General features: G+C 40.4%; 1 protein-coding gene across 1 annotated transcript in view; it reads left to right on the top strand.

Moving 5' to 3' along the window:
• The window catches only part of RAD51B (RAD51 paralog B), a gene marked incomplete at its 5' end in the record, with an annotated part of 436,742 nt that overhangs the window by 193,354 nt on the left and 216,195 nt on the right, over window positions 1-27,193 (top strand). Inside the window, one exon of the mRNA XM_082485944.1 lies at window positions 2,609-2,705. Within this exon, the coding sequence (XP_082342070.1) occupies window positions 2,609-2,705 (97 nt within the window). The remainder of the gene's footprint in view (window positions 1-2,608; window positions 2,706-27,193) is intronic.

Genomic DNA, 27,193 nt, shown 5'->3' with positions numbered 1-27,193 from the left:
TAAGTTCAGAGGTGTAGCTTGAGTTAAACATAAAGGGTAAAGAATTACAGTCCTACAGTGAACAGTGCTGTGGAGTTCCTGGTTAAAGAGGAGGCCAAAAAAGCCAAAAGATATTAAAAAAATGCGGTTGCATTATTCTTGTTGTTTGTTTTTCTTTTGATTTTTGAAGCCTTTAAAGTTAGTTTCCTTTGAAGGAGAACAATATGAAGTATGGTATGTGTAGGTCTTTTTTTAATTTAAAAAAGATCCTTAAGCACGGTAGCTTTTCTTTAAAATGTGGTGTATAAATAATAAAATACGTGATGGCACAGTACGAAGATTATTTTGGCACAGGTCTGGGATGACTGCATTGCTAACAGAGCGTTTGACACTTGTGAATAATGTGATCATTGCAAAAGCGTGCCAATGAAAACTTCATACCCCACCAGTACGTGTCTGTGTATAAGTTTGCTAGTGCGTTCTGTTTCAGCACATTTTCTAGTACTGGATCGAGGAAAAGCTTCAGTGTTGTGCCATATTGTTGGTGTACCTTATGCCTGGTTGCCAGAAGAGCCTCAATGGACAAGTGACGACTGTAGGTTTTGTGACACACTGAAGATGAAGCGAAAACAGTGTTAAGAAGGAAAGGTCTCACAGCCTGTTCCTTGTCCCTCCTGACTCTTGACTGCCCACTCCTCTCTTTTGCCTTGAACCAGTTTTGATGTTCATCCTATCACAAGGATGAACTCAGTCACTAAAATGGAAGATAAGTACCCTGGCAAGAAGAAAGGAGAAAGTGACTTTTTTCGTCTTTGTTATTAAATTGAATCTTATCTTGTAATCTGATGAACAGGACAGCCAGTGGTGGCTGCAAGGGGTTGTGCGTGCCAGGCCCTTTCCTGTCTGCTTTTGGGTGCTTATAGGTGCATGCAGCTGCTCTGGGGGAAACAGCAGAGGGGTGTGATGCGTTTCTTGTGTGTCTGCTGTTGGCAGTATTGCAAGCTGTGCCTTAAGAACCTTAGCCTAGCTGTAAGACCAAACAAGGCTGTTATCTGCCCTGTCTGGATTCACTGTGGTGGTCATAAATGTCCAGTCCCAAAAGGGGCAACCTGTGGTTAAGCTGGGTAGGGTGGTGGTAGCCAGCTGAAGTTTGTCCAGCGCTTGGAGTCAGTAGCACAAGAGCATGAGGGACATCGCTATGGGGCTCTGAAGGTCTTGAACTCCTGTTGAGTAGATGAAGATTTGACTTGCAAGCTTTTCAATTTAGTCTGGTTGTTACAGTCCGTAAAGCTCTCGGGCACCACTGTGCCTGTTTACAAGCATAGAGATGGGTGGGCTGATGAAAGCAGGGAGGAAGAGTTGTGGTCTTGGTAAGGCTGCAGGCTCTATCACATTCTTGGCAGCTCATGTCACACTGCCTGAAGAAGGTGCAATGCCCCACAGCACCACCGCTGCCATTACGACTCTGTGATCTGATACAGCTTCTGTGGGATCTTGAAAGAGAAAAAGAAAATGGAGAGAGTGTCATTATGATACTACTGAAAAGTGTTAGAAAGGAGGAGGAAGCCATGATCAGAAGGAGGGAGGAGCAGTGGAGGGAAGAGCAGAGAAATTCCTTTTAGCAATGGCAAGCTGTTAATTTATTCCAGTAGCATCATGAAACTGCATCCACAGAGTACAGTGTAGGATTCCTTTCTCCCTTCCTCCCGTGTCAAATACAGCTGAAGACAGGCCATTAATTTCAAAGAGAATTTGTTTGGAGTGGAGTCTGTTCTCAGTGCAAGTAGAAGGATCATTTTCATTCTTTAAAAAAAGAAAGTAATTTCTGAAGTTTTTGCCAGTCTGCTAAGTGGAGACCAATTGTAGTTGTGGAAAGTGCAGCTCCTTCGAGACACAAAGCATTAGGAGATAACAGTGTTTATACCTATGTTCTTCTCCCTATGGTGTTTGCAGTGTTTGCCTTAATGCTTTCTGTTACTAGAAAAAAGTATGTGTTCAAAGGTGCCAGAAGCTGTTCATCTCTTGCAAACAAGACCATTGCTGATGCTGTCAGATGAGAGCACTGTGTGGGTACTACAGTCTGTTGTTTACCAGAATCTTGTGATCCTGAAAAACACTGAAAAATCCTCATGTAGAGATAGCCCTGTGAAATTCAGTACTCTTGTGCTTCAGATCAGTGGGGATGTGTCCCTGCAGCACCTTTCTCCATGGCACTGTGTTTCAGCCAAAAGAAGGAAGTATATAAATTATGTGGAAATTACTAGGAAGAAAGATTTCCTATTTGCCTATGAAGAAAATGATGTTTTTTGTAAGAAGCGTCCAATTGTTCATTGAAGAATGAAGCTCTTCAGACCAGTAGTTTCATTTTAGGTGGCTGTATATATCAACATACTGTTGTTTAGTACTTCATCTTTTTAACAATATTCCTTTTCCTGCACTTCTTGCAATCATCTCTTTCAGTTTCTGCAGGTAGTTTAAAATTTTCTGAGTGTTGAATTTGCTGAAGGTCAGAATAGAGGGTTGTCTAGATGCTGTGCCTGGCGGATTCCAGTTCTCGCCTGGGCTGCTCTCTGCCTTCCAGTAGCTATAAAAATTAATTTCCCTTCCCCCTCTCCCTGTCTGTTTGCAGGTTATCTTGACGAATCAGATTACCACATCGTTGAGCAATAGCCTTGCGATCCAGGCAGACCTGGTGTCTCCAGCTGATGATTTGTCCCTGTCTGAAGGTAAGAGAGCCCTTCTATCAGAACTGAAACTCTACACTGACACAAATCCACATTGTAACTTGCAGTCTTCTGTTGATATACAAGGGTCTGCGAGAGCCGAGTTATCAAGTCTAACATAAAACAGCCTGAGAACAAAATTATTTTTCATTTTCTCTGAAAAGCCAGTTATAACTAAAAAGAGAGTGAGTGTATTAACTAAAAGGATCTGAGACTTTCTGAGGGTTGGGAATGAATTTTCAAGCCATGTCAGTTCTATAACAAGTTCCTCAGTATTGTACTTTCATTCACGTGCATTTAGAGCATTATTTTCTCATTCTTCTGAAGCTGCTGCTACAGTTAATACACAGGTTAGGCTGCAAATTTGATCTTACCTAATGATTATCAGTGATTCCAAAGAGAAACAGCCAGTTGCAAATGAAGGAGAGCAAATAGTCCTGTCTCTTGCATTATGCTCGTCTGGTTTTCAAGTACAGTGCCTCAAACTGCAGGTCTCAACGCTGTGTGAATGGAATATGAGGTTTTGTGTTATGCCATGTACTAGTTTACATCTTCATGTTTCTTTTTTCTGCACAGAATTAGAGGCAAGGACACATTTTTGTGGCAATAGTGAGGTTTTATTGTGCTAAGAAGAAAAGATAATTCTGAATCAAGGTTCGCAAAGTAATTAACAATTTCAGCTTTCCCCACTTTCAAAGAAAAGTCAGAGTACCCTCAGTCAGGGACAGATGCAGAGAAGTTTGCTATTTTGAGTTCAGTTCATGCATGGACCCAAATGTATGATGTAAAGCAATGCTCATCTTTCCTGCAAAGGCATGAAAATCGTATGTGGACTTCCGACTCTGTATTATATGGTATTTCCCTTCTTTGCCTCCTTTTTGTGCTCTCTGGTAGTTCTGGTCAGCTTATGGTGGTTCTGATGGAGCACAAGCAGACCCCTCGAGCTTGCCTGACTTAACACAAGAACAGCTTGGTGGCAAAACCAACTAAGCAGTGGCTAAAACTGACATTATTTCTACAGTTCATTTCAATGGACAAGAGAAAGAGGTTGAAGATAGATTAAACACAATGTCAAAGAGTAGCAAAGAACTTCAGTGTAATGCCTTAACACTGACTGATGTATTTACTTCATAATTTTGTCAATAGGAGCTTGGGCAAAGCACAGCCCATAAATCATTTCGGAATTATGCTTGTGGCTTTTGTTGGCTCCATCCATTGCCAAAGTATCTCTAAAGTTCATTGCTTGAATATTGCTCCCTGTCTCTGTCAGAAAGAGTTGAAATTTGGTAACTAGATTTGGAAGAGGAAGGCATCATTTTTCATCTTTATGATTTCCTTCTTGGCATGAAGTTGTTGCACTTTATCTCATTAAATGCTCTTGATTGCAATACTTGTGCTTTTCTTTGTCCTTTGGAATTGGTCTGTATGAGCTTTCTCTGAAAAGAAAGGCATAGCTGACTCTGAAGTGGAAGTAATAACAAAATCTGTTCTCAGTAAAACGTATTTTGTTCTTGCGGTTAACATATTTGAAGTCTGTGGAAAAAGAATGGAATAGTTGTTATCTTTCTAAATTTTTCTGCAAATCTGAAAGATTCTCAGTGCTGTGTATGAGCCATAGTTCAATAGTATTCTGAAATCAGTACCATGTAAGAGATGGTATGACGATTTTTGTAGCAGTTACAGCTTATTAATGAAGCTATCGTGTTGTGTCTAAACTCTCTACCACCATTATTTTTCACTCTTTAACCCAAGAATGAGTTTAAATGTGTTGGTGCTCCCGTGTGTGTTGTTTTCCTTTGTTTCTCTTATTCCTTGTTTTTAGTTAAGGGTCCAAAGTGGTAAAATGTGCCAGCATGACACTTGTTGAAAATGGAAACCTTTGTTTAGCCTTGGAACAAGAGCAGTGCAGACAACAGCGGTGCATTATCCTCCTTCAGTTATTCAAGTTTTATCAAGGGATGCATGGGTTATAAACTTCTTTCCTTCTCTCCTTCCCTCTTCTGTCAACTAACATTGACATGGCATTTGGCTGCTGGGTTGTATAATGGGAGAGCACAGTGTGTCTCCACACTATGTGGGTCTCTCCTTCTGTCTTTCTTTTCCATAATATGGCTGCTTCTGGATTTCCAGTTTGCTTCAGTTTTAACCCAGTCTGTCTACCTGTGAGAAAAAGTGGAATCTCGGGCCCGTTCAGCATTTTATTTCCGTGTTTATCTTGCTAGCAAAAGATACAGGTATAGCCAGTGTTTTTCTTTTTTAACACTGAGGTGTTGATGTGTCCTGACAAAGTCCCCCCTAATTTATTTCATGTTAGCTATTGAACAGCCTGAAAGTAGCAATACTTTAATCTTCTGACAATCTTGGGTACTCTAAGAATCCTTAATGAATTAGTCTTCTAGGATTAGTCTGATACTTATCATACTTACTGCTATCTTACAACTGTAGAATTTGCAGGAAAGAGGAGTTAGGAGGGTAGCCCGAGTGCACCAAGTAGGTATGTGGCAGAGGCAGGAATAGAGGCCAGATTCATGACTGGGTTCTTACCTCATTCTTCCTTTTCACTCATCACCATCTAAAGCTGAATTTGAACCAGTGACCTAGATGTGAAAGGACCCATAGCACATTATTAGTCCTGTAAGCAACTCAGACCCCTTGGTTTGTATATGTCTAATATGTTGGTTTAATCCTGTCTGAAATCAGAGTCCCGTCACTGTAAATGGTTTGCTAAAAGGGTAATCTTTCTTAGAGGGAGAAATGAAATTTTCAAACTGAATGTGTTATTAGAAAGAAATGGAATGTTACAGTGGCTTTTGGTTTTGCTTCTGATTGTGCTTTAGAAGGGAATTGCTTGGGTTATGTGTTAGGTTAGGCAAGAAACCAAGGAAGCTGTTCATCTGATGTGTGACAGAAAGTTAATTTGATAAACAAGCTGAAAGGATATTGTCAAGCTGTTTTAGGGACAAAGCTTGTCTTCTGTAAAATTGTAATCTAGTGCATGAAAACTTGTGTCCTGAAAATGTTAGATTTTTATGAGAACGTTAAAGGCTTTATAAAAGCAGCGCTGACTGTAAAATCCCACCACTTACATAGCAATGTAAGAACTGTTGAACTGTGTGTGTTGGTGGTACTTGTAGGAAGTGGTTATGTCCATCTAAATTCCCAGATCTATGCAGGCTTCTGCTTCAAGGCAGAAAACAAAATGCTTAGTTTGCTACAAATTAAAGTGCTGAATAAAATACAAAAGTTTCTGTACCTGCGGGCTGAGTCCTTGCATTTATTTGGCCTTTACATACTAGCTGAATTATTATCGGAAGGAGTTCAGTAGGACTAATAATGTTTTTCTGCAGCTCTAAAATTCTTAGGCACATAAGGCTGTCACTTCTTCCCTAGGAAGCAAACCCAGTTTTTATTTGTAGCCATATCATTCTCATGTTGTCTTCTTGCAAACCCTGTCATTGTTGGGGACAGACTGGAGCATGTTGTGAATACTGCTGTGTATACATGGTCTTCCTTTCTTTATGAAATAGCCTTTGTTTAGGTCTTCCAGACAAAGACAACTTTGAGAAGCCTTGAAGTTATTTTTGATTGCAGAGATGGTCAGATGAGCCCACGACTATCACTAGGCTTCAAAATGTGGCTGGAAGAATTAACGCTTTATTATTTAAACATGTAAAAAGTAGCCCTTAACCCAATTAATTTTTTTTTTTTAATAATTGAGAAAAAATTAAGCTGCTTTAGGCTGAGTGAACAGTAGAAATGGAGTGCAAACAGAATATTTTGTAAGACTGCTAATCGGTGCTTTTAAACAAGTTATCTGTGACCGTAACTACTGTTTTTCTTATTTTTGCAAAGTTCACATGACTGGATTTTACCTAATGTAGACAGTGGTTAGAAAATAATTCTAAGCCTGTGTTTTTGAGCGCTAGCTGGACAGTGAAGTTTGTGTGTTTCATTTGTGTGCTGCGAAGAGATAGGACAGGATGACTTACTTGAGGTCCCTTCTAGTCCTCCAGTGCCTATCCTATTAATATATCTGCCAGCTGCAAGCTCTGACTTCCTCTTGCAGACATCAAAGCCAAACTCCATCTTGCTTGGAAAAAGCTCAGGGGCGTGTTGGTATGAACAAGAACAGCATCCCCCTCCCAGCATGCACAAAGTGTCAGGCAAAAAAAAGGAATGCTGTCTCAGGCTTCTTCAGTCTCAGCTAACACTTTCAAATATTTGTTTGGAAAAGTCAGAATTATTTTGTGTTTAAAATTGTCTGTAAACTTGTGCTAGCTCTGGGGAGGCCAGCGCTCAATCTTCTGCCATTTGTGTTCATCAAGCGGTTTGTCATAGCATTGTATATTTTTAGTGCACGGTGTAAGCAATGAGTTTAGTCTGACCTTTTCATCTTTGTTGCTGTGATCTTGAATTCTTTTAAGCTGTTGAGCAGAAGTAGGCTTTTCTGTTGTGGAGACTGGAGAAAACTATGTTACCATGATATCTCCCACCCGCAGCATTTTCCTGCTTTAGTTTAGGGGCAGAAGATTTGAAGCTGGAGTCTTTGGCTTCTCTTCTTTGCTTTGCCCTTGATCTCCTGTCAGATTGAGGTTAAATCATTTTATTCTTCAAGCCTCAGTTTACCATTTTTTAAATATGGGGATATATTTTTATTTTGCAACGTTTTTTTTCTTTCTTAATATTTCAAAATATTCCTATGGGGAAAATGAGTTGACCTGCCGCTTGCCCCAGAGTAAGACCAGTTCTGTAGTTTATTTCTTCTCTCCCTTCAAATCCCTTTTTTTCAGTTCTGATGCTCAAGGGAGAGAAAAAACTGAAGGAATTGCCAAGAGAACTGAGGGGGGCCTAGAGATCAGAGGCTGTTGGTTGGGTTTGGTTTGTTTGTTCATTTATGTATACACTTATGCTTAAGGTTGGACCTGCAGGTGACTTAATAAAAATAAAAAAGAATATTCCACGAGAACACAAACATACCTGTTTTGCGGGAGCTGTGAACTTATGAATGAAGGAGCTGTTAAACAAGTTTCTAAAACACTTCTTCCTTGTAGTTTTAAAGGTAATGAAGAATAATGCATGTCCTTGTGAAGTGCTCCAGCATGATATGAATTTAAATAGGTTAGAAAGTAGAAAGTAACAGCTTTGGCATGTTTTAGGCCTTTAGTTTTTTTAGCTGAACGCTCTGTAAACCTATTGCAGGCTAGTTTACACAATTTTGCTCGAAAGAGGAGATCGTTTGTCTTGGATCATTGAAACAGTGGTGTTAGTTAATTATAATAGTTTTTTTCAATTGGACAATTCATAAATTAATATCCTGTCTTTTTAATATGAATCCACTCTGACTTTCTCAGACCCAAATATTTAAGAATAGTTACTAAACCCCTTTATTTTTGTTAGCATTATGGAATCATCTGTATGGAGATTACTAGACCTGTTTATGAAACTCATGAACCATGTGGCATGGTGTAAGAAAGATCTTTTGACTGTGACCCATTATTTAGACCCTGAGAAGGTTAGTGAATTTTACATGTGCAAAAAGGCAGTTAGTACAAATAACACTAGTGGTATAGCCAGATTATTGGAAGGGGAATTCCAACAACTAGTGCATGTCTATCCAGACTGAAAAGTGAATTTCCCAACCGAGACTGGTGTGCAGGTGTGAACCCTGAAGAGTAAAATGCATCACTGAAAAGGTAATGGAATTTTCTTCTTGTTTTATGGCTTATGGAGATAGTGAAGTGCTAAAGTATATCTTTTGCCCTCTACAGTCGTAATGATACAGAGAACTGCAGTGAGATTTGGCTCTGTTTTTACTTAGATATGAATTGCCACTTCTCATTTGATGGTTTGGTTGCCACTCAGGCCCAAGGCCACCGACCCTCCCATGGTGGGACAGGAGAGCTCGGCAAGTCCGTCAGCCCCAGGATTGTGCCTTCAGGTCTGAGCCATGGGTATCTCTGACTTTAGTGCAGGAGTTGATAATGTTACTCAACTCACTGGTTCTTGTTCACGTGAGCTGTAATGGAACAGCTGGAGTTGTTTCTTTCTAATTCTTTATTTTGCTGCTGGACTCGTGTCTCAGCTGTCTTTCAAGAAACTACCCCAGCCTAGACCCTGTGGTCCCCTTCGCCAGCCAACAGCGCTGTAGGCAGCCTTTCGTTCCTTCGGTCTGTTCTGTCTTTGAGTTACTTCTCTAGCTTCAGACCCTTCATGAAAAAGATTGTTAGGCCCATGTACACTGGAAGGTGAGGAAGGATCTCATGTTCCTTAACCTGCTAGAAGTCAGGATACAATGTAGCACATCCACTTCAGGATAGGTAAGCAGTGGGCACCAAAAAAAGGAGGGAGCTTGGTAAAGCTCGTTAGTACACGTTGGAGGGGAGAATGAGCCTTCTCAAAATCGGATTTTGTTCTTGTGGTTGCAGTTGTGTTCATGTTTCTGGTAACTCTGCTCTAGCAGTAGTGGAGTCTGCACCCCAATGCTTCAGTGGAAGGAAAAAAGCCCTTCTGGCTGTTGAGAACGCCTGAAGGAAGTGCAGCATCATTACAGGGCCTGGAACAAATGATATTAACCATTAGGGGAAATGATACTGTGATTGTTTCTGCATGATGCAGGGTTGCGGTGGTGTATGGAGCAGTTAGATTTCATGATAACAGTGGTCATGTCAGCCTGTACTAATTTTGATGCTATATTTCAACAAGTGGGAAGTAGTGACATAATAACATCCAGCTGAATTTTAACGGCTTCTTAATCAAAAGATAAATCTCTCAGTAAAACAGGGTTACAGAGACTGTACATGTCTCTGGAAGTTTCAAGCTGAATGACATGCATGATCACTTGATCTAGACTACGAAAGGGTTGAAAACTGTCATCAGGAGCATTCAAAGGCCGCTATATATCAGTTTAAGAGAATCACCATTCCTCATTTCCTAATTGCTGCGATGATAGAATACAAGGTTTTACTGCTTTGTTGTGGTTTCTTTCTGAAGACGTGATATGACTTACAATCATTAATCAACAATTTGTAATCCAAAAACCCTTCAGGTACATTTGCTGGAACTCACTTGTCTATATAATCAGCAGCATGATAACAGAAGTGCTTACAGTCATAGTGGAGTGGTTAGGAGTTACCACCTCTCAGCTGCCAAGCAGCTTACCTCAGCTGAGACAAAGCGCGACCAAGTATGTGTTGCACCTTCCAATGCAAAGTAAGATGAGTTTGCATGAATCCTGCTACCCACAGTAGTTTATTCCTCTTTTCCTTTAACTGCAGTGAGCTGAGAGCATGCACGGGTCAGTTTCGGTTGATGGCATATAGCCGTAAAGCACTGTAATGAGATTGCAATTGGTCATCTCCTTATGCCCTAAAAATGTTTAAAAATAAGCTTAACTCATATTTCAGTGTGGGTGAATATAGAAACTATGTTCTCTTATACATTGGAATTTAGACTTTTGTTTATACCATAAAAGTAGCGGTAAGAGACCGGGTTATTTAATGGTAGTAATTCCTTCTCCTTTGCCCTTTCTTCCCATCCTGTGCAGAATAGAAACGATTGACCAGCATTTTTACTGTGGTCCTGCGAATCAGCGGTTTAAATCAGAAACACAAGACATGATTTGGCTCTAAATTCCTTCTGCAGCACTACATTGTACACCAGTGTTGGTGGAACTGTTCCAAACTAACTTATCCTTTAAATTACATTGTGAAAAATGAATTCAAGGGTAGGAAATAGCTAAACACCATTTGTCCCTGTGCATAATGACCAGTTAAATTCTGTCTTAACTTACTGTGGGTTATCCTTTAATCTATACAAACAGAGGCCAAGGAAAAAAACAAAAATTAATTGAATCTTCATCATTCGGTAGCATTCAGTCCCGTTTCTTGTGGAGTTTTATAGTACCAGCAGTGGGTCTCTGTTCTGGTGGGACTGGGAGGGATCAGGAGGATTTCTATACATGGGAAGGCATCACTGTGGGAATTATGTTTGGCTTGTGGCATTATATGAAGCATATGGCTCACCTGCAGAACTTGAACCAGTTAGGAGTGACCCGAGGACCCCAAAAGGAAAGGCGAGGATGAGGGAGTAGAGGATGATTTCAGAGTCTGATGCCTGTGTGCTAGTTCCAGTCCCAGCTGGGTTTCCTCTGGGTTTACTGCAGGATGTTTGAAAAAGTGGCTCCTTGTTAATCTCAGGCAGCCTCTGTGATTGATGGTTCCCCTTAATCGTAAAAAGAGCACATTGGTGTTTCTGCTTAATTTGGGTGTATTTCCTGCTTTATTATTTTAATAATGATTTATTGTCTTAAATGATGGAAGTTTTATACCCTATTAGCCTTTTTTGGAGGCTGAAGCTGGGTGCTCTGGCATGTGAATGAACTTCTTCCCAGTGATGGTCTGCTCCTAAAATGTTACATTAAACCCAAACATAACATGATAATAAAAAGACAGTATGTGGTTGGTGTGTTATCTCTTAATTTAATGAAAATAGGCAGCTTGAGTATAAGCAGATTCTGCATGCTCCACATGGGCGAAATTCATCTAATCTGGATTCTGCTTGTCTTCTCATAGTATCAGTTATACTAAAAAATAAAAATAAAGAAGCGTTCAGAGAAGAGCAACCCAAGTGGTCACTGTGCTGTACAGAAAGAAGGGTGAAGAAATGGTAGAAAGAGGAAATGCCCGGAGCTTAACTAGAGGAAGGCTTTGTTTATACTAATTTCTGCTCTCCTAAAATGTCCTGCCGTTGGTCCAGTCTCCCAGGCAAGCTGCAACCTACAGAAGGTTCCTGCCTAAGCTTAACTAGGTACATCTCTCTTCTAAGGACGGGTAGAAAAGACAGCAGCTCAAGTATGAATAGCTCCACTGTTAACAATGGAAAAATTGTCAGGAAAAAGCAAAGCCCAAAGCAGACGCTGCTGCTCTGTAAGCAGCCACGATTCTTTGGGAGCAATTTGAGCCAGTTTGATACCTGGCAGGGGAGCTATTGTTTCAGGCTGGTACATGGATATGGAAGGAAGTAGTTTGGGTGCATTTTTGCTGAATATCAAGAAGCTGTTTCTGAGCGTGAAATCTGTTAGACCAGCTGTTTCCAAATGGTTTCTGTTTGTGCCTCTGTTTCTGGTGGTGAACTCGCCCCAGCCGAGCTTGCGACCCTGAATACTAACATAAACAATCGCATCTCTGTCAGGCTTGCGACCCCGCTCTGTGGGGCTGTGACCCTGCTGGAGGTTACGACCCCTGGTTTGGGAAGCGTTGGGATAGACTGTCAGATAGTCCTGCTGGGGAAGGGCTGATATGCCCCATCCAGGCCAGGATCATCACAACAAATGCCTTCAGATCTCACAGTAATTTGTAGGCCCCTGCCACCAGTTGGAGAGTGCAGCCTATTAGAGCTGACATGTCACTTTGGTACATCAGGAACATCTCGGAGATCAAAAGGTCATAGTCCTCCCACGCTGCTGCAGCCTTTCTGCATGGACTCGCCTCTTCATCTTATTTCCCCGTCAGTCGGCTGGCAGCGAGCCCCGGTTCCCTCGTGGCGCAGCTGGTTTGGCCACGGCTGCTGGATGGGTACCAGCTGCAACTTTTGCCCCACCACCTCTCCCTCTTGCTGCTTCTCCCAAGCCACCCTTTCCAAAATGCTTCTCCCTGAATACTCCTTGCCTCAAGGCAGGGATTGATAACTCTCTCTGCTGAAATAATTAAAAGTTTTATACTCAAAGTAATTAAAAAACTGTATCAGGCAGTGCTAGTGGAGGTGGGCTAAGTCCTCCCCTATATTTTGTAAAATTGCATTATTCTTATACCCATATAGATACGAGCACAGTCTTATAGATGTGGGATGCTGATGGAGAAATAAACAGAAAATGGCCTTGTGATTGCTGCTGTGATCTGCAAAGCCTAGGGTCTCTGATAAGCCGTACAGACGGCCTTTTTAATATAAAATGCCAAGTTACAGATGTCCTAATTAGAGATCTGATTTTTAAGCTTTGTTGTGCTGCAATCTTAAATGGAGCTTATAAACAACAACAAAACCAGGTTTCAAATTTGTTTTTTGAAAGCATTCATTACCATAATGTAAAATAGTAACATTTTAATAGCTAACTGACTTGATAGTCCAAGGCCATTGACTTCATAATTTACAGTCATGGAAGTTTGACTGTGCCATCACTGCATGAATCTGACAAGGGGAGGAGCCTGCAACAGATCAAATTTTTTTACGTATTCTTTTGTGAATAGATCCTGGAAATTGCGAATGGGGGCAGGAAGGAGAGAGGAGGAGATGGTGCAGAAAAATATGACAATGGCTTATCATTTGGATAAAAAACTGTATTGCATAAAATTAGCCTGAATTCAGTCTGTGCAAGTCTTGTTTCAGAGCTCTATATGGTGTGCTTTGTTTAGAGATGTTGCTGGACTGCTTTTCTGTCAGGCAGGTATGTAGAAAGCATTCAACTGAAAATGAGAACAGCAAAGTCAGGTTGTTGAGCGTGTAAGCCACGCAAGGAAATAAAGTCAGAAAAATCTTATGTTATAGGCTGGTTACTATACACGCCGCTCCCAAATGAAAAAATTGTTTGAAATTTTGTATCTGTAACTTGATCATCCCTTAAGCACTAATTACATGTCAGAAAATGGAGCATAAAGTCTCCTCCATCTGTCCAGGTTGGATATGGTGCACAAAGGAGCATATCCGATTCATAGTACCTCTTAGGTAATCAGATTAATATCTCCCGAACTGAATTTACCCTTTTGATACTGCATCTTTCATATGCCATGTTTCACATATCACATTCTCTTGAAGCTCTGTGGCTTTTCAGTAATTTCCTTGAAATCTATATGTGGTATGTCTGCTCTCTTTTGAGCTGTTCTTGGGACACGCATCAATTAAATACGTTTCTGGCACTCTCTTAATGGCATAGTTTCCCTGGAGTCAAAAACCGCTCCAAAAACTGAGATCATTTGTTTAATTTAAAAGCAAAAGGCTATGGAACTACAATTTCAGGCTTCAACAGCTATTCCCCTGTAGCTTTGAAGGAAGGGAAAAAAAAAAATCTTGATGTCTTTCGCACAAAATAAATACATTCTTGAGTTCTTAAAATATCTGATTTCATCCATTTTTTTTGCTTCCCTTGCTTATCTTTTAATTTTAATTCCTTTTTTTATATGGTAAGTTTTCAACTTCTTACAGAATTTCATTGTTTGTTGGTTTTGCTGAGAGAACCAGTGGGCTGGATTTTGTCATCTGGGTCTAAGGAAGAACTGTAAATCATGCAGGATGGTTCTTAATTAAAATTACTGATAACCAATCTGAATCCAGGATTGTTGTTTAAGTGGTTGAAGCTTTTGGCTCTAGGACATTCTGGGAATATATGCTGTACAGGAGTTGACTGCTGTTTTTCCAAATACGTTGAGAGTAGAGGTAAATTCCCATATTGTACCAGATCCATCCAGTAAGATTCATTCTGTGCCTTAAATCTCTCTTAGCCTGTGTCTGCAGTGGTGTTTTCATTGAGATCAGTAGCGTGATTTTGAAACAAGTCTTCAATGGTCTTCGCTTGCTGCATGTTTGCTCATTATGTAGAGTGGTTTTCATGTGCACCAACTAGAGAACTTTAGTAGGAAATGAAACCAGAAGTGCCCCCCCCCCCATGCTAGCCAGTTGTGTTTTAAACCATCATGGAGGCAGAAGGATCTAAGCCAATGACTGGTCCAGTCATCCTCAGCATCTGCTACTGAATGATCCCATCCAACTCCCTTTTTCCTTGCTGTTCCCTCTGTTGTTAACTTAAAACTGATAATGTTGATGTTCTGTTTTAAGAGTTGAAATAGTGGCTGTCATGTTTGAGAGTTAATGTTGTTAAATTGCTACCCACTGAAAACTGCTACCTACTGAAAGATCAGTGACTAAGAAGATGGGCCTGGAATTTTTTTGAAGCTTTAGAAGTCAGTAAACCTTTTTCTGTTAGTGTTCAGTAGGAACAAAGTTTAGGATAAACTTCAGTGCCTTCAAGCTGATATAGTGCCTGTTAGTGACCGAATCTGAATCTCAAGAGGAAAAGTCCATGCTGGATTCAGGTTAAATGCCAAAAACTCATGATCCTCGGGGCCTCTAGTTTGTTCTGTTGGCTGTTCAACCAGAATAACACAAACTAGCAAAGACTGATCGCGTTATTTTTCCTCCAGGTTAGCAAGAGGTAACGGTGAACAGTGTGGGATCAACATGTCAAGCGCTTTATGTCCCTAGAGTTCATTGTTGTGTCTTATGGTCAACAGCTGCCCAGTTCTTCTTTTCCTGAGGGTGCATCTGCTGCTTAGTCACCGCTGTGACAGTCATGTGAGCTAGCGTGAAATGAGTTGTGGGGATCCAGAGGGTTCCAGCAGCAAATGAGTCACAGAGGCAGAGAGGTCAGCACAGGCTAATCTTTCCCGTATTTACCATGCACGGTGTAGATATAATCTGGAGATGAACCTGCCTTGTGTTAAAATGAAATGTCTTTTGTCTGGGTGGGAAAATCCTATGGGTGAGAGGAGGCTGTATCACCTTCATGCCATTCTGACTGTGTAAAAGACATGGAAAACTTATTTTAATGATCTGTGGGTTTCCCTTAGGTAGGGATACCTTACTTTCCTCTCTTGTTATAATATGGTATTTGTGTCCCGCAGGCTGAACAGTAATTGTGAGCAAGTCAAATGGCACGTAACCCATGCAATTTAGGGCAGTTTTGAGTTTATTATAGCTTCAGCCCAGGATTTGGTTGTTGTTCTCTTGCACTGGTATTTAAGGTGCACCTGCAGTTCGGTGTAGTGCAGTTTTGAATCATATGCGTTTCAAATAAATAAATAAATACAACTTGCTGTGTCTGTAATACAGTGGATTTTTGGTGGACTTCAGTGTGATAAAGTATTTCTTATTTTGGTTGTGCTGAAAATTTTTGTGACAACTGTGGTTTCAATGAAAAAATAAGTGTTTTATCAGAAGTGACATGTTCTGTGGAGATGTGTTTGTGCTGATAAAATAAAAATCCTGAAGACAAGAGGGGAGATGAGGCTGAGGTTCTTGATCAGAACTAGAGACATGCTACACAAAATAACATCTGGGTTATTGTCTGTGTTTCTTTTTTCTCTCTCTCTCTCACCATTCTTGCACCCTCCTACCCAAAAATGTTGTTTTGCAATGTCTTGCTTTTGCTAAAGCAGTGAACAATAAAACAAAAATAAAACTGTTTACCTGTTGGCCCTCCTTCTTAGTTCCATATGAAATTATGTGCTGTTTGTCTTGCATTTTGCACAGGTACCTGTGGTAGTGGCGTGCCATATTCTAATTGCTCCGATAAACAATTGCCTGGCAGTAGTCACCTTGCACGTAGGGGTGAGCAATCCCTACACTCAATGGTGCCATTGAAAATGTTTGAGAGCTTGCTGCAGTTTCAGCAGTTTAATTGCTAATGATGTGTTATTGCTTCAGAGTTTAATAGCTGTTTCTGGTTGGTTTAAACCTGCAAGCTTTTTAAAACTGAATTTGTCGCTTCCTCTTTGCAGTGTGGTTTCCTCCTTTAGTACCTTCAAAACATTGTGGTCCGGGGTGTTGGGTGAGGTGACATGTCCTATTTACACTCGATTGGAAAAGACTGCGTCACGGGCACTTGAAGCTCTGTGGGGTTTTCTTAGTTCAGACGCTCAGATGTGGCTTCCTGTCGTCACCTGATTACTTACTTTGAATGCTAAAATGAACTTGCTAACTTCGATGGTGTTGTCTTAAGACGAAGACAGGCATAGATTTTAATGTTACCTCTGTGTGCTGCCTGTTGTGAAGTGAGCACAGGGATGATCCAAGTATTACATGGCATACTTCCTCGTAGTTAACCTCAGAAGAAAGCCTCTTATTTGTCTCCTTGGCTGCTTCTGCTGCCTTTCCAGTCTTCTCTTCATCTCAAGGGCCACAATTCCATATTGGTTGAATTATTGAGGCAATCACGCTCTTGTTGACTCACAGGCCTTTCGAACATTAAATCAAGGCCTAGCGATACCAACCCACGTCAGTAAAAAACGGCAGGAAGGCCTGAATGGAATGAAATCTTTTTTACCCCTTAGTCTTGTAGAATTGTGTGGTGGTCAGTATAAACTCTTCAGGCCAGGGATTTGTGCCTTCACTGTCTAAGCTTTTATAATCCTGAACATCCTGTTAATATCAACTAATAAACCAAATGATGATAATTTTGTTCATCCATTTTTATCATCTTTTGTCTTGTTTGGCAATGTAGTGGCAACAGAGTGGACATTAATACAATATCCTTCTTCTGCACTGTCTCCGACATCATTAGAGATGTCCTGTGCCTGCAGGTTCTGTGATTGGAATGTTTGTAACAGAACAAACAGGCCAGCAAATGAAACTTAAAATGTTTATCCAAAAGTCCTAATTAACCAGCCACTAAAAATGCCCCTGCCATGCTTTCCTGCAATTTCCCAAATCCTTGCAATAGCCATATCGTAGATGTGTTTAGTTGGGGTGCTCTCAGTCAGCTTCTTATCTGAAGGAACTACAGAGTTCAGTATACAAAACAGTGTCATTCGTTGTTTGTTCTCAAAATTTTAGCAGAAATATGTCAAACACTGCTCAACAAGCTTGGCTGCAGCCTACCTGTTGAAAGTAGCTGGTGATTTTGATTACCTCGGGTTCTGGAGTCTATGTGGCTTAAAGGCCGTAAAGATTTTCTGGTTTGTTTCAGTTTTGGGTTGTCTTTTTACTTCACAAAATCAAGCCTTTGAGGATCAGACACTTCACATTAGGCTCCTGGATAAATAAGTACTAAAAAATGATTTCCTGTACTTTTTTCCTTCTTTTTAAAAGAACTTTACTTATATCCTTTCTTTTTCTTTCTATGACAGTTATCAATATAATTTCCAGGTTCTTTTATCCTTCTGCATTTTTCTGTCTGCCTGTTTCTTTCTTTTCATCTATACCCTGAACACTACAGGTTGCCTGGAGCAGTTGTGCTGTCCGTATCATCGGTGGTTTTCAAAATCTGGCTGGGTAAAGACCTGAGTCACCTGGCCTGACATAGCTGTCCCAGCTTTGGGCAGGAGGTAGGACTTGAGGCCTCCTGAATTCCCTTCCAGCTTGAAATATCCTGTGAGCCTATGATGCTACTTTTTTGTCTGTTTTGTACTTTTTCTTTCTATCATTTTCTATATATACTCTTCTTTGTTATGCCATGTTTGTTACACCTATTTATTAATCTACACACAAGGTTACACATTTTGATGAATCTCTAGTATGTACTTAATCTGTTAACTGGGGGATCTTTCAAAAGACAGGGATCTTATTCTCTTCGTAGCTAATTACTTAATTATAAATCTACTTACTTTGTTGCTGTTAAATGTGCTGATGGTTTGAAGATTATCTTTTCTGCCAGCTCAGGTTAGTAAATACTTAATAAATTTTGAGATGGAACAGTCCTGCCTGAAGGCAGGAAGAGAAAAACATTTTCTTTGCTGGAACCCTCTGGCTGATTTGAGATTGTTTTGAACAGAACTTGAGGAAACTCAGCTTTTTCCCCAAATTTGAACTTTGCAGATAGGATAATTCTGTTCCTCTTGAAATGAGCAGTGAATTTTTAATGGAAAAACTACTTTTGTTGGTATGCCTCAGCTAGTGATTAATAGCATACACACAGACCTAGGACAACCCAAATTTTGGCCTAATGAGAACCCTGGCCTGCCAAATCTCTTGCAGTACACATCCCCTCGTAACTCACAGCCCACTTCTCTCCGCTCACATTAATCCCAGGATAACATTAAACTACCAGTAAGTCATAGCCCTCAGATGTTGACATTCCTTGAAAAAGTAGCCGGGTGTAACGTCAGTGATGAACTTACTGTAACTAACCAGATGTAACCAAGGTGTATTTAAAGAGTGTTTTAAATCCCACCTCATGGTCAACATTACTGTTTTCCTAACACCTCATATAGGTTAGATGAAAAGAATTTTGGTGCTTTCAGGGTATTGACACAAACAACTGTGTCTTCTACTTGCATCTGTAGTTAGGAAACTATTTGCTAAAAACAGACTGTTCTTTTTAATAGATTTTAGTGTTACTGTAAGGCATCAAGCTGAAAACTCTGCAAACCATAGTCTCTTTCGTCTTGTCCTTGGACCATTGAACACAAGTGGTAGTGGCGCAGCTGTTCTACTGGCTTATCATTGTATTTCAGCTTTGATCTGGAGACTCCACATCCAATCAATCAGCATGGGAGCTCAGGCTCCCATTTAGCCCTTTGCTGAATTTCTAAAGCTGTTGTCAAGGTCATCGATGATGTAGATACCAGTTTCACTACATACTGCAGTAAGTTGGCAAATTCATTTTGTATCAAACTGTAAACAAGTGTCTGATGGTGATGACATTCAGCTGCTACTGACCTGTACTGGATCCAAACCAGTGACCTAAAGGTGAAACATAATTTCTCTTAGAGCCAGTCAGTTTCTTGACTCGGGCCAAACTGGTGACCCAGCAGTGAAAACTCTATCTTACTGCATGGCCAAAGACTGAGTCAGAGACTCCCAGTAACTACAATCGACAGACTTCAGGTTTTTGAGCTTTAATGCGCTTGGGCAGAAAACGCGTGAAGAATTTGCAGCCAAAAACTGGCAGATAGGCCTGGTGTTCTGGCCATCTCTTACTAACAGTTCCCACCTGCAGGTTCCCTGTGGACTTAAGGCCCTGTGTATGATACATGTATGTATATGCGCAGGGATGTGTTTATACCAAGCTGTTTTGTTACCTATATTAGTTTGAGTTATTTCCTTGTTAGTTAAGAAAGAATGTGTATGTAAGCAAAGGCTTTTGCTCTCTGTCCAGACTGTTCTCCCAGCAGCCTGACTGATAGGGTAATCCCGTGTCTGTGCAGTCAGCCACTGATGATGCCGGGGAACCCGCTTCTGGCCTCTGAATAAATCTTGGAGCAGACGGGTCACTGATAAGGGAGATTCGTGCTGTTTAGACTTTCTTGCTTGTGCAACCAGCATTGCAAAAGGAAACAAATAAAAGATAATGTAACGTAGTTTTTAAAGTATATTTGTCCTTTGGACTTTACAGATAAATATCTGATGGAGCATATGTGGACAGGGTAAGTCCATGTGTTACACTCCTGACTGTGTTTTCATTTCCAAGACACAATCTGTTTCCCTAAAATGAAAGTTCCATTCTGTTCGGAAGATGACTGTAAATGCTTGTGACTAAAAACAATTAATAAAATGGGTATGTCTATTCCCCAAAATGCCTGAATTGGTTAAAGTATTAGTGCATACCAGAATGCTGGGATGCTAGGATGAAGGAACGCGTTACTTCTGAATACCAGCAGCAACTAGTAACTTTTTTGAAGATTAATTTTCTTTCATGTGTGAATTTAATGCTGTGGAATGGTGCCAGATGTCTTCCATCGATGTGATGGTTTCCCAGGCAATTCTCAAGATGGACAGTGGCACTGAAGGCTTTCCCCTTATTGACTCAATAGCATACTTGCACACAACTTTTATGGGACATCTTCGTGACTTAATGGGTTATTCCATTTATCTCCTTGTCTGGTTTTTAGCTCCTTTTTAAAGATTAGCCATACTTCTGTGTAGTTCTACTACAGCCAAATAAAGGCAATGTAAATGAGAGGAAAGAATGCGAGTTTGTGCATACAGCATAAGAAACAGACTTAAACAGTGATCCAGAGATTATGCTGGGGTGGGAAAGCAGTCGAAACTTCCTCGGCAGAAGCTGTCTTGCTAATCAGCTCTGGCAAAGAGCCTCTCGGTGGGATCCTGATAGGCTTTAGCAGGATTGCCAAGTAGAAAGAAGGAATGCTGTTTATTACTGTACCCAGGACTGGTGAACTTCTGCTGGAATTTGTGTCCAATTCTGATTCTCAGAGTTTGGGGAGGATATGGAAATACTGGGGGACAGTTCAGAAGAGGCCCACAAAAACCAGTCCGTGTCCGTGTAAGGCTTCAGGAGTTTGGCGAGACACTGAGATTGCACAGGGACTTATGCTTGGAATTGTTATTTGGCAGTTCAGTCTTCTCAGTTGTGTGGGCAAACGTGTAAGAGTGCAGTGACTAGAAGAAGAGGTAAACTTCAGCCTTAGGAGATACAGCTTACTAGCAGTATGGGCGACAATTTTGGGGCAGCTCATCTGTGAGGCTGGTACGCTAGTTATTGATATATTTAAGAGCACATGAAACATCTGTATAGAAAGAGTCTTTAACCCAGCTTCTTGAGGAGCAGACCAGGGAACTGTTCTGGCTGGGTATACTGCCATGACTTTACTGTAAGGGAAAATGAGACTGGAAAACGAAAGGCCAGCTAAACGCAGTCCGTTTGGTATGTTTTATAGATGAAGGCACAAAACTTGTTTTGCATTGTGATCATTGAGTTTCTGAACAGCCTTGTCAGAACCTGGCAAAGAAATGCATCTGTGAAAGAAATTAAGATCTGAAGTCATCCTAAGGCATGAGAGAAAATGCATACTTATAACTCTGCACTTCACTAACAATACTTATATGAGTTTTTCTAGAAGTTTTCTCAGAAAACTCTTCTTTCATTTTTCTAGGCATTATGCCTAAGGAATGACTTAGTAATGCTCACTCATAGCGTGTGTGTATAATGTTAGTTTCTGCATGCAGTGATGTGTAAGCTTGGTGAGGTGCACAAACCAGCCTCACGTATCTATGCTTTCTTTTGAAACATGCCCTCACAGAACTTCTGGGATTTTGAGAACAGGGGTGGATGGATGCAAATTACAGTGTCCAAATGTATAAAGCAGAAATCTTGTAGAAATAGTTTCGTACTGTGTTGTGGAAGAGCTTACCATCCTTTTTTACTGACTCTACAGGCAGAAGTTTTCATAGCCTCTCGCTGGATGCAGCTTTTCCTGGCCACATGCTGTTCAGTCCTTTGCGTTTGTAGTGGAGATCAAAAGCGTAGAAAAGCTCCTTTGAGCTGTGGCCAGTAATATTTACAAAAAAAAGCAATCATTCACTGAGATGCTGGATGGCTCGGGAAGCTCTGCATGTTTGCCAGTGTGCTGGATGCAGAGGGCTCAGATGAAGACTACAGGTCAGATTTGAAAGATGTGGGGTCAGGTGTGCCTGCTGCCCTGCTCATATCGGGAGTATTCAGATTGTTGATTGCTGTCAGTGTCATTATGTGAGTTGTTAATTTTCAATTTATAGGCATCAAAAATATGCCCAAAATCATACCTGCCTTCAACTGAGTGGGATTTCTGAATTGTACTGAGGCCATCCATGACTTCCGCAGCAGCCAGTAAATGTGTTAACCATTGATCTCTGGTTCTGTATAGTTTGGCGAACTTAGGTCACTGGTGTGAAGAGTACTGATCCAGTACAGAGCAAGGACCTGATTAGATTAGGCACTTACATAAAGTGGGTTTCTATTCCTTTCTGATTATGTGACTATCAATGGGTTATAAAAAGTCACTTTTTTTGAGGGCCAAGTTCAGTTATCTTTTAAGCAGAGACTTAGAATTGAGCAGCTGAGTTGGAATAAACCTTCGAAACAGTGAAAGTAGGATGGCACTGTCTCCAAAATCTTTAAACGCTGACACTAAATTGACTATATGTGACTGCCTTGCTATAGCCTGGTGAGGAGGGAAGGTGGGGAAGGGAAGAAGCTATATTATTATAACAGATTTAAATTACTTAATCATTGGGAAGTGCTGAGATACCTGAGCAAAGCCTCTTAAGCCTCATGCATTTATGGTTTTATTTTCAACCCTGGGAGTTTGAGAATGTGGAGGTCTCTGAATGGCACGCAGGGGTGGCATTCCGGACTGCTGCATGCCCTTCATAAGTTCGGGGGTTTTGAAGAACATGACAATACAACAGCGCATTCAGTGAACAGAGGGACCTAGTCAGGTAGAGGAGTGAAACCAGGAAGTTTATACTACTGGTTGGCCAAAGAGGTCCTGCAGGGCATATTTGTCAGCTCACAAGCAGGATGCTGTTACATACGTTATAATACGTCAGTAAATATGTCAATAATGAGCACGGCTTAGCATCTCTCATCAGTCTTAAGAGCCTGATCAGTTACAGGAGGAGGAGAACAAATAATGGGTGGTCTTGGTTTCCCTATAGAAGGCTTCAGATTTTTCTCCTTTGCGGAAACGGTGACCGCTGTAAATACCTTTACAATAAGAGCAGTGATGATGAAAACTGCTTCTGTAACCATGGCTCTTAAAATATTTACCAATGTGTGAGTCCCCGATGTCCTAGTACAGTTGACTGGCAGCTTAGAACCAGCAGGACTGGGCTGCAGCCTGGGAGGTGATCTCTGTGGGAAAAGAGGGATTCATCTTTAACATAGTAAAGTGACATCCAGTTTCTCATGGGCAGAGGATAGAATGAAGACATGTTGATGAGAAAGGAACTGTGGTTCGTGGAAATCCCTGTGTAGGCCAAGCTGTCTCAATGGGCTATGGAGTAACTACACTGTGGTTACACTAACTCATAAAGAAGTGACAGCAGTTGTGGCAGTATGTGCTCTAAAGGTTCCCAGCTTATTAAGGTTAAGAGCTTTAGGGGTAGATGAAGACCCTCTAGTCAGAGAACATGGCCCAAATCCACAAACACCTTTCAGAATAGGTAAACTCTGGTTTGCACCTGAAGAGGAACGCAATGAACATGTGATACAACTCGCAAATCGGCATATTCCTTGAAATCTCCACTTAGGAGTTGGCTGTGGTTATTTGAAAGTAGAACGTTAGGTTGGTTTCTGGAAGAAGACATTTGACAGAATTTGGAGGTGTATAATAGAAATCTGTGTATTCTCCCATATTATGTCACGTCATGTTAGGACAAGGAATGGTTTTACCCTGGAACTAGCACTGAGGGCAACAGAAATGAACCTTGAGTCCTGCTTGCTAGCTGAAGAAGTACTCAGGATCTCACTTGGCCATCTGTGGCTTGTATAAAGACTTTTCATAAGACTATCGACAGAAATGGAACCTTTTCAAATGAAGCACTGAAATCATTAAATCAAAAGATGGCAAGCATAAACTACAGGAGAGACCCTCTGGATTTGTCTTTCCTCTCGGTGACCAAATTTCATGTGTTTTGGATTAATGAGATGAAGCCTAAGGGAAGGTACTAAGAGAGAGGAAATTTTTGAAGTTGCTTCACCCAGTTCACTCTGAGAAAGCACAGCGCAGTCCTCTGCACAAGCGTTTATACATTCTGACTTGTGTAAGAGCAGCTTTCTGCTTGAGGTTTTGTTTGTTTGTTTGTTTCTGAATAAAAATTAAATGCCAGCTATGATATTGTTAACCTTTAAAATTTTCCGTGAATGAAGATGTCTATTTTGGGGAGGCAAGTTTCTTATTCACGAAGCATTATTGTATTGTGGTTTCTTTTTTCCAGTAAGTACCTCATAATAAAAGACAGATCAAGCTTATTCAGCAGGAGGAAGTGAAGGATCACAAAGGAGAAGAGACAAAGGGATCCTCCTCTGTCCACTCAAGAGGAACTGGGTTCTTCTTTCTCAACACTTCTTTCCCAACATGCCCAAGCCCTGCTACGGTTGGAAATGGGATTCAGATTAAAAGCGACCTTTCTCTGTGATTTTTATGCCTTCAGAAGGAAGAAGTTATCTGTCTTGCAAATGGCGTGTTCTTGCTACATCTGGCAAGAAGGCGGGAGAGTCAGCAAACAGTGGCTGTCGCTTGTATCTTGCTGTGAATTAGCATCTCATTTTTGGACTCGGTTTCCTGTTATCTGTCAAAACTCTCTTGTGTAACTTCAGTTCCTCCAGAAATAACTGTCTCTCCTGAGTATCTCATGGTGAAGCGGTGATTTCAACTTCATTTTGACTGAGTTCCAGCTTAAAGGATAATGGATCTTTCTGTTCTCTTTGGTTGCTGCTCTCCCTGCTCATCTTCACAGTCTTTTATTATGGAAATTGCAGAAAGTGGATTTATTTCCCAATGCATGCAATGGTCTCCTCCATGTCTGGGAGAATAGTTTTAAATGTTCAATTGCTAGCTTGACCGTGCTACAGACTGCATTCAGTGCAAGTGCTGTCCGGTTCTATTATTATTTCATCATTGGTTATACCTGATTGTGCTGTGAACAATTCCATATAGAAACACATCATCATCCTTGTCCTGAGGGATCTTTTCAGGAAGTCAAGCGGGTGAAGTTGCAGAGGACAAAGCTGTGCACTACGCAGAATGTTGTGTGTATATATCACCACACAGAATGCTATGTGTATATACTGTCAGAGAACATGCTTAGTGTAGGTAGTTTCTTCAAATACTAATTTTTTGTGTCCTAGGCTGTGGAAGAATGAAAAAAAAAATCAAGGAAGTTATTTAGTAAAATTAAAGCAAACTCTCAGCTTACATTTGTAAAGCCCTTTTACTTAGCTGCTGCGGCTGATCTAAGAACATTTTAAATCCCATTTCCATACTTGCTTAAGTTAAGTTTCTTCAAAAGACAGAAGTATCAAATTCTAATGCACAGTTTTGTTTCAGAAGACGTATTCTCTGGGAGATGAATGTCAAACAGCTGTAACTTTCACATTCCACCTATCTCTCCTAAATAAACACGATGATGATTGAGTATATAATAGAAGAGATAGAAATCTCTATGCCTGTGCATATGTGTATACATGTAGGTGGATTTATTGATAACCACATTCTCAGAAGTCTTTTACAATTGATCTGTCAGGGCAACTCAGATGAATGGTCACTCCCTTTATATTTTTCTCTGGAGTTGTTCCAATTATCAGATCTTTTTTTATCTAGTAGTGAAATACTTTGGGATATTGCAGACTAGTCTTTGGTCCACCATTCATTAAATAATTGATTAAAAAACAAAACAAAACAAAAAAACCCCAAACAAGCTGGTCTTTAAAGCCAAAAGCTGGGTACTGGTAGCTTTAGGTGCATTTGCCCAGGGTAGAATTTGAAGAAGGAGACACTAGCTATAGTTCTGAGAGAATATGGGTACAAAATTTTGCATATGTAAGCGTTGGCAACATAGGCATTTCAGGCATTATCAACTGTTATTTAGCGGAACACATCAGCCAGTTCTCCCCTTGCCTCTTGTCATATTTGCAGTCCTAGTATTAAAACATAAAGCTTATTAATGAGATTGTAAAAAAACTTCCTAGGCCAATGAGTTCTGTGTTATGGTCTCTCAGAAGGCATGATGACTTCAAAATTTCTTTTTATGGATTAGATATCAGAAACAGCATCCTTCTAAAACACAACAGAGTAGCAGAAGAGGGTTGGGGTCGGGGATAAATTATATGTGGTAAATGTTGCTGAAGGAGTGACTTGTATATCCTAAAGAATATCAGAGCAATGTATGATTTCCCTTAGTGTATGAGGCCTTGGGGAGGAACCTTTAAAAGAGGAATAATATTAGAAGATAGAGCAATCAAAATAGCCTCCTAAAGGAACTTTCTGATGTGATTAGGTCTGTTTTTACTAGCCAATATAGTATCAGGACTTGTAACAAAGCTAGTGTAACATCAGCACATAACTTTTACAGTAGGAGATATAAAGCTGCATCACATACAAACATTTAACACTATAAAGAATTAATTCTTTGTACATGCAGGCTATTGTTTTGCTTTGTTGGATTGTAGATGTTGGTAACGATAGCCCTTCTGCCACTTGACAGTGTGTAAAATTTGCATACAAATGTTAGCTTGTATTAGCATCCCTCTCTTCTTTCCGGATTTGCCATTTTCATCTTTTTTTTTTTCTGCCTGCTTTCTGTTTAATTTTGGATCCTTAAGTTCGTTCATTAGAGAGAGTATTTAAATATAGATTGTTTCTATTTAAACATGATGGTCTGAAACCATAGACCTCAGATGATGGAGAACATTTTTGTTCTCTACTCTTATAACAGACTCGATGTCTCCAATCACAAAAAAACACTGTATCATCTTCAAATAGATAATCTGTCTATCCTTTTAGGGCACTGATTCAGCATTGAATGTTAGCAATGTTTAAAAACAGTGTCTCTGCTGAAAAGACAAACCAACAAAAGCAACTAACCTTTAGGGATGTAAACTTCACTTTTGCAATAAGTCAATATCATGTTGTGCAAAATGGCTGGAAGTTTTCTGTTGAACTTAGATCTGGTATTGTGTTTTTATGAGAGGTGATGAGGTCAAACCTCCAAATAATAATGGTTGCGATGTAATGTCTTCATAGGTGTATTTGTCAGAGTACTAAAGCCAGAGGGTAAAAATATTATCGTTCATAAAGAGAGGTTTTGCTAGCACTGGCATTTGATTTCTCTTTGTAAAACACTTTTCTGTCTGATTCTGCTTGACATGTCATCAAATACAAAATCAGGCCAGATATTACATTACTCCTGAGAAAGAAAAAAACAAGAATCCTCCATGCTGGAGTTAATATACATTATCTTTTTCTTTTTTCCTTGCAGTTTAAGAATTTCACATTACCTAACAA

Source organism: Vanellus vanellus (genome assembly GCF_965231255.1).
Source record: "Vanellus vanellus genome assembly, chromosome: 6".
NCBI lineage: Eukaryota > Metazoa > Chordata > Aves > Charadriiformes > Charadriidae > Vanellus > Vanellus vanellus.
Note: the sequence above shows the minus strand (reverse complement) of the source record. Positions and strands in the feature narration are given on the sequence as shown.